The sequence below is a fragment of the Siphateles boraxobius genome, unplaced genomic scaffold (assembly GCF_051911475.1).
Source record: "Siphateles boraxobius isolate OS27281-9 unplaced genomic scaffold, OSU_SipBor_1 11, whole genome shotgun sequence".
In the NCBI taxonomy this organism is placed as follows: Eukaryota; Metazoa; Chordata; class Actinopteri; order Cypriniformes; family Leuciscidae; genus Siphateles; species Siphateles boraxobius.
Window position 1 is genome coordinate 3,595,386 of NW_027508711.1, and position 8,090 is coordinate 3,603,475.

The window sequence follows — 8,090 nt, forward strand, 5'->3', positions numbered from 1 at the left end:
TGAGCGGCGCCCTCTACTGTACAGTAGTAAATATGCATTTCCTTCAGCCTTAGGCTTATTCATTTAACTTTTGATGTGAAAGGGCCTTAACAATTGGCAAAAATAGATTGTTTTAGCTGTTATTAAAAAACAAACAAACAAGCCCATGCAGATGAGAAAAAGCAACGCAAAAGTAATGTAACGCATTACGTTCCATAAAAAGTAATTAAGTAACGTACTTAGTTACTTTGTTGGGGAGTAACGCAATATTGTAATGCATTACTTTTAAAAGTAACTTTCCCCAACACTGGTGACAGGTTGCCCCGCCCTCAAGCCAGTAAACACTTCTTAAGAGAAGAGAAGAGTTGCTGCAAGAGGGAGGAAAAGTTATTTTGATTCAAGATTACAAGGGAGTAGGAATTTAACAAAAAATAATGATGTGCACGGATAACATTCACAATAAATACTGCAATATTGCAAAAAAAAAACATGCTGTCTATTTAGATTTAATGCCGACTTAAAATTTATAGCGACATGAGTGAATCTCTGTAAATTGAGCCACATGTGACAGTCATCTCAATGTTAAAACGAGGCCAAAATTACCAGATTTCACCAGATGTAAAACCCCAACCTCTCAGCATTTCAGCAACGTTTAAAAAAACCTTTTAAAAAAGCTAGGTTACTGGAATTAAACATCAATTAGACTCTAAACTCTGTTTACCCTGTTCACATTCCTTTTCCTGCTCGGCACTGCCTTTCCGTATACCGGAAACGGCCACTGAGCATGAGCGTGTCTGTTATCTTAACAAGTTGGAGGTCGAAATTCTCACATGAATAAGCGAATATGCTGTTTTTCTATAACATTCTGGCATTTTTGATTTGAGTCTAGAGCAGGATAAAGAACATCAAATCATTCAAATACATTGATGATCATACAGAATCAGAATGCACTTAATTCGCCAAGTGTGATCAAGCACACAAGCAATTTGGTTTCAAGGAGCTCTGGGTACTTACATAGCACAATTGAGAAGAGAGAAAGAATGAAGTTTGTGGAATTAAAGAAAAAAACAACAACATAATATATATCTAGAAAAATTAAATGAGTAGGGAACAAAATAATATACATTTACAGTAGATTGTAAGTAGAAGGCCTATGTATGTACATATTAAAGGAATAGTTCTCTTAAAAATTAAAATTCTGTCATCATTTACTCACTCTCAAGTTGTTTCAGACCAGTATGAATTTCTGAACACAAAAGAAGATATTTTGAAGAATTTCGGTAACAGAGAGTTGATGAACCCCATTCACCTCCATATGAAAAATAATATATGCCAAGATTCATCAGGCTCAAATTGTGAAAGAATGGTTGGTAGGAGCATGAAGAATCATTTCCACACATGAATCGGCTCCTCTGAGTCCAGTCCTTAAATTCATTGAAAGTCTTTGGGATGTGCTGTAGGAGACTTTAGAAGATCTTGACCAAAAATGTATGCATTAAGAAGTGCTCCAATTTTTAGTATAAATATAAATATGTGTATTTGAGTTATTGGTGCAAGCGGCTACGGTGCACTATATTGCACAAATATCAGCAGTGTTAAGTTGACTGAACAAACACTTAAGTAAAACTGATAATTTGCATAGAGAAACAACAATTAGAAACCAACTCAGTTAAATTAAGTTCAATATTTACATGAGTTTTAAGTAATGGAAACAAGGATGGTTTGAGTGAAAATAACAGTGAAAGATTTTTGTTTGTTTTTTTCGTAATTTTCTTTGTGTCTTTGAACTGTAAAGTGTAAGTCACAGCCTACTTTCCCAGGGGCGCTGTGGGACAGTCAGACACACTGTGTGGGTTTTAGAAAACCAGCCATAAGGGACGTAGGGTCTGTGATGTCACCACATTGTAACGCACATCCTCGCGGCTCGAGCCACATCACTGTTCATACAGAGACTGAAGACTTGACGCGCGAGTTTGATTCTCAAAGCAAAATTTCCTTACTCCAGTTTGAAGAGCTTGTTTTTTTCCTTCTGAAATACACTTTTTGTTCTAGAAACGGACAATAGTTCACGCATCATGGAAATCCAAACTATTTTGTTTTTAATTCTAAATGCGCACGCATGCACAGCCATCTTTAACGGTAAGTTCAGATATGCATGAAGAAAATGAGCTTATGATTATTAAAAGCGACGACTTATGGTAGGCTATATTTTTGCTGGCGTGTGTATAGGCTATACTTTATAACTTTTCGGTTAGCCTACTTAAAAAAGTGATACTAGATGAAACCAGAATACTATTTCTATCTGAAAAAACGGGTTTAAAACACCCGAATGGATGGCCAGTCCATAATGGGGCTATTTTTAGATATTAAAATAAATAAATTCAGCTGTGAAAGCAAAGTGCCAGCATTACTCCAGGCTCTTAAGTAAACTTTAATGGGGGGGTCAAGCTGTATTTTTTACAAAGAATATCTTACAAAGACTATCTAGACCAGCTAACAAACATCTATAAAACACCAATAGCCTATCAACCAACAGGATTTTTGTAAATATTTTTTATATAACTTGTCATTTAAATTATACTCAAACCTAATCCTTCCAGGCGTATCGCCCAATAGAGAGGCTGTTCACGGAATTCCTAGGAAGCGTCCTGTGTTTGTTTGACCGGGAGTCATTTCAGCCTTTATCGAGATCTCAGATGTGGTCTTTTTACTGTTTGTGTAGTAGTGTTATATAAAAATTTATTTCTTTTGTATGTGTTATTACAGTTAGTGCTGAATACAATTTAGCTGATGCTGCAGTAACTGTTAATCCAGTTTATCCACCGGATCATGAGAAACCCAGAACAGGTATATCAAGAGATTCTCTAAATACTGTCCATACTTCTGAGAAATATCCCAGTCTTAAGAAATAACTGTTTGCCCTTACAACTCTGAAACTGCATAAAAAAATTTTTTTAGAGTTTGGGAGCTCTTAGAGTCGGGAGCTCTATAAATAAAATGTTTGCTTTTAGCTAGGACTAACTTATCAAATTATATGACTTATTTATTTGTCTGGCAGCGAGAGCTATCACTGATGTTCTGTGTTTGGTTACAGCCCCATCTGGACGCAGTTTTGCTATTAAACGTGACTATATAACCCAAACCGATGAGCCGATTGACTACAATATGGATGAGACATTACCCAACTCTTCCTCGACTTCAAATAAAAGCCGTGAAGGTACAAAATCCTCATAGACAGACTGCCAACAACACTTTCACAATGAAGGAAATTGTTTTGTGTTAGTTTTGACTCTGATTCTTTAGTTTCACATCTTCATTAAAACCTCTTAGTCATGTTCTGTTGTCTTCTGATGTTATAAGAGATGTCACTGATGGTGTTGTTTTTGGTTACAGAGAACGTTTTTTTAAGTTTTGCTGTACGCAGCCACCTAGTGGTGTCTCGGTCTAACTATAAAGGTGCACATCCATGTAACAACACTGATCTGAATGCTTCAAAATGCAACCGGACCACATTCCTGGAGATATTCGCCGTCTCAGATGAGGCTGTTCTCTTTCTCAAAGGCTTGGTGGTCACACGCGTCATGCCCTCGTTCTACATCTTCATCATCCTCATTAGTTTGCCCCTGAACGGTTTGGCCTTGGTGACGTTCACCAGTAGGATTCGAGTGAAGAAACCAGCTGTGATCTACATGTCTAACCTGGCGTGTGTGGACCTGCTCTTCACCCTGCTGCTGCCTCTGAAGATCCACTACCAGCTGAACGCTTCAGATTGGGTGTTCGGTGAGGTGGCGTGTCGTGTGCTCACTGCTGCTTACTACTGCTACATGTACTGCTCCATACTGCTGATGATGTGCATGAGTGTGGACAGACTGCTGGCTGTGGCGCTTCCCATCGCCTCTCTAACCTGGAGGAGTGCAAGGAAAGCCACGTGTGTATGTGTGCTGGTCTGGCTGCTGGCGCTCGCTGGGACGGTGCCACTTCTCTCAATGACACAAACGGTCAGGATTAAGGATGTGGGCGTCACTTGCCACGATGCGCTTTTCCATGACGACCCTACAGATCAGCTATACATGTACCTGTTCTCCATCCTCTCCTGCCTCTACTACTTTGTGCCACTCATTGTCACCTTAGTGAGCTACTTTACCATAATATATGTGCTCAGTGGCAAGTCTAATCGATTAGCAAAACCATCATCACTCTCAGAAAAACGAAGGAGAGCTGTGATTATGGTTATCACCGTGCTGATGGAGTTTATGATGTGTTTCGCTCCAACCAATGGCATCTTGTTGTACCACTGTGTTCGTTTAGCTACTGGAGGAAACAGTGGGGAGGGAGATTCATCATATGTTGCTTACCTGTTGGCTGTGTGTTTTGGGAGCGCAAGTGTTTTTCTGGACCCTCTCCTGTACTACTACGGCTCGTCTCAGTGCAGACAGCAGATCAGATCTGTGTTTTGGTGGAGAAGAGCAAAAACTAAACTATCAAACACTCAGACAGGATCCTCTTTCGTGAGTTGCAAGTACAGTCAGGCTAGTGTTAGTGTAAAGACTTGAATTATTTAGAAAATTGTTTAAACTTTTTTTCAACAACTTTATACTTTTTATACTACTGCTCATTGTGCCACTGACTGAAATAGTCTCTTTCTATCCACAAATCCTGATTCATGATAAAGCAGGATCAATTTCCCTTCCGGTTTTAAAAGTCTAGCGCTGCTGTTGACAAATTGACCCAGCCTTATCACATCACCAAGGGACTCCATTTCCTGTTTGTCGCAGTGTGTTTCAGAAACACGGTGATAGTTAAAGCATTTTTTTACATTGCCATATTCAGATCACATCTCTGGGGAATGTGATTCGATTTCAGGCTGCAAAATTAGATAACAAGCTTCCACAATTCACCCCAAAATAATGTTGTTTACTGACCCCCTCAAGCCGTTCTAAACTTCTTTCTAAAAATGAATTTATTTGCTCTGTTGAACACAAAAGAAGATATTTTAAAGAACCAAATATTTTTTCCCCATGGAAGTCAATGGGGACCAGCAACTGTTAGGTTACAGACATTGTTCAAAATATCTCTCTTTTTTGTGTTCAACTGAACAAAGAAACTCATGCAAGTTTAGAACAACTTGAGGGTGAGTAAATGATCATTTTCATTTTTGGGTGAACTATCCCTATAAAGGCTGAGAGGTGCACGCCAGGGTACGCGTGCTACACACAGCCTACGACGTAGCTACCGCGTGAGTTCGACGCAGAAGTATAAATTGGGCTTTAAGCAATTAAGCTAAAGCAGAACAGAACTTTGAATAGCAGCACTTTCAACAAATAGGCTATATTTGAAACATTTATTTGATACTTTTACATCTATTTGATTGCAAGAAAATTAATATACTTGTACATTTAAAATGAATTTATAATAAAAAACAGATCATATACTATGTTCATCTTTTAATATTTTGTCAACATTTTCTGAAAGTTTAGCACCTACTTCACCTAAATCAAAAAAAGTTTCACACACACATTTACAATATAGGGGCTATATTTCTTTTTCAATAATATTTTCTCAATTTTTTTAATTCTGTTCTCAAAACTGTCATGTTAATGAACTATTGTGTGAAATATTATTTGTAATAAAAGGTGTAAAAACTTGCCCTATAGTCTCCCCTATGTCATATTGTATTACTGAAGCCCCTATTGTATATAATGTATGTTTCTCAGTCCCTTGTGGCAAAAGTGAAATGTTAAGATCTTATCGTACAGCGGAGGTGTTATAATGTTGCCTAATTTTTTCTGTTGCATTATATTTATCTCCTGTACACATACGCATAACTTCCCTATTCCATAGAAACTATTCTTCGTTCTGAATGTTATTTTAATGTGCTAATAAACTACTGTTTTTCAAACATTTTAAATATAATTGTGTTGACACTGTCCCTCTGTTTCTTAATGAAACTAATGCCATCCATGGAATCATTCTTTCTTAAATCAAAATATTTGCATAAAAAAAATTAGTATCACTCTTCAACTAATGTGATTAAAAATGGTAATAGGCTATTATTATCAGAAACATGTAAAATCTATGGATGGAGTGTTCTATTAGATGGCGATATCCAGTGTGGCCTGTTGTTAATTCACACAAACAGACATGTGAAAACATAAGGTTTAATATCGACACCCTCCATAAATAATATTTTTTATTGATTATGATATACCCTGCAATTTCCAATAATGTGAATAAAGTTGGTAGGCCTATCATCCAATATTCTTATCTGAAGCCAGTAATATATTGATGTTATTCCTTTCATAGAAGCTGATTCCTCTGTGATATTAAAACACATATGGCCTATCCAACAACTTTGTGCTTCAGTGATGATGGTTATCTAACTTTTGTGGTCATTGAAACGTCAAGGTCTATCGAAAAAGAATTATGTTAATCATATTTCATATGTTAAAAAACGTCTCGGTTACGTATGTAACCCTAGTTCCCTGATAGGGAACGAGACACTGCGTCAAACGCTGCGGGAACGCCCCTGCGTTGTGCGTCATGAAGCACGTATGGAATCAGCCCAATGGAGAGATGAAACGTCATAGGCGGGTGACGTCATCGACCAGGAAACTATAAAGCACCCCAAAAACACAAGCGCATTAGCTTCTGATAGGCTTGAAGGAAGCGCTAACGGGAGTGCCGGGAGTATGGCGGAGCGACGCAGCGTCTCGTTCCCTATCAGGGAACTAGGGTTACATACGTAACCGAGACGTTCCCTTTCAAGGGAACTTCGAGCTGCGTCAAACGCTGCGGGAACGCGAATACCCACGTCGCCATAGGACCAAATGACCGTCATGTGAGACTAGCGCACAGAGGACGAGAGCACCTGTGCCCCAGGGGTAGAGCTTAAGTCTAGGTCATAGAACTTAATAAAAGTATGCGGTGAAGACCATCCAGCCGCATCACAAACATCACTCAGGGAAACCCCCGACAAAAGAGCTTTAGAAGCAGCCATACTCCTGGTAGAGTGAGCTCGGACAACCAAAGGTGAAGGCTGGCCAGCCGACTCATAAGCAAGTGAGATAGCCTCAACCACCCACTTGCTCATTCTCTGTTTAGACGCCGGACACCCTTTCCTGGGTGGCCCGAAACATACAAAAAGTTGTTCTGATTTCCTCCACAGGGCAGCTCTGTGGACATAAGCGTCTAATGCCCTAACAGGGCAGAGTGAATTAAGTTTCTCCTGGTCCGATGACATAAATGGAGGAGGACAGAAAGCCTGCAGAACCGTAGGTCTAACAATATTAGTAGGAACCTTAGGAACGTAACCTGGTCTAGGATGCAGAAAAGCTTTAACCATGCCAGGTGCAAATTCCAGGCACGAGGGTGAAACCGACAGAGCCTGCAAATCTCCGATTCTTTTTAGTGAAGAGATAGCAAGCAAAAAGATAGTCTTAAAAGTGAGAAACTTCTCGGGAACTTCTTCGATAGGTTCAAAAGGAGCTAGGGAAAGACCTTCTAATACAATGGCCAGATCCCAAGTCGGCACCCTCGTACGAACAGCTGGCCTCAGCCTCAAAGTGCCACGGAGGAAACGAGTTATAAGCGGGTGTCTCCCAAGAGAAACTCCACTGAAAGGGACGTGGTAAGCAGCTAGTGCCGCCACATACACCTTTAGTGTGGAGGGGGATAACCCTGTGGAGAAGCGCTCCTGCAGGAATTCCAGCACTGCACCCACTGGGCAGTTAACTGGGTCCTGCAGGTGTTCTCCACACCAAGAAGTGAAAAGTTTCCACTTCAAGGCATAAAGCTTCCTCGTGGATGGAGCTCTGGAGTTAAGAATGGTCTCAACAACCTTGGTTGAGAGACCGGAGTCTATGAGCTGGGCCCCCTCAGAGGCCAAGCCCACAGTTTCCACAATTCTGGGCGGGGGTGAAGTATCGTGCCCCCCGCCTGGGAGAGTAGATCCCTCCTGACCGGGAGCTCCAAAGGAGAACCGTCCAGGAGAGAAATCAGGTCCGCAAACCATACTCGGGCCGGCCAGAACGGGGCTACTAGTAGTAGACTGACCCCGTCCCGGCGGACCCTCTCCAGAACTCCTGGTAACAGAGCAATCGGGGGAAAGGCGT

At 40.3% G+C, this 8,090-nt stretch overlaps 1 protein-coding gene across 1 annotated transcript; it reads left to right on the plus strand.

Annotated features, from left to right (window-relative positions):
- The first annotated feature begins 1,821 nt into the window (after nucleotides 1–1,821).
- Nucleotides 1,822–5,892, plus strand: LOC143698628 (proteinase-activated receptor 1-like). The gene is made up of 4 exons (XM_077194219.1): nucleotides 1,822–2,118; nucleotides 2,746–2,826; nucleotides 3,074–3,196; nucleotides 3,373–5,892. The coding sequence occupies exons 1-4, from the start codon at nucleotides 2,055–2,057 to the stop codon at nucleotides 4,530–4,532; spliced, it is 1,428 nt and encodes a 475-aa protein (XP_077050334.1). The 5' UTR covers nucleotides 1,822–2,054; the 3' UTR covers nucleotides 4,533–5,892.
- The last annotated feature ends 2,198 nt before the right edge of the window (nucleotides 5,893–8,090 follow it).

Coding starts and splice junctions, on each gene's coding strand:
- LOC143698628 (XM_077194219.1), top strand. CDS start 2,055: ATGGAAATCCAAACTATTTTGTTTTTAATTCTAAATGCGCACGCATGC. Junction 2,119..2,745: donor ATGCACAGCCATCTTTAACG/GTAAGTTCAGAT, acceptor GTGTTATTACAG/TTAGTGCTGAATACAATTTA. Junction 2,827..3,073: donor TCATGAGAAACCCAGAACAG/GTATATCAAGAG, acceptor GTTTGGTTACAG/CCCCATCTGGACGCAGTTTT.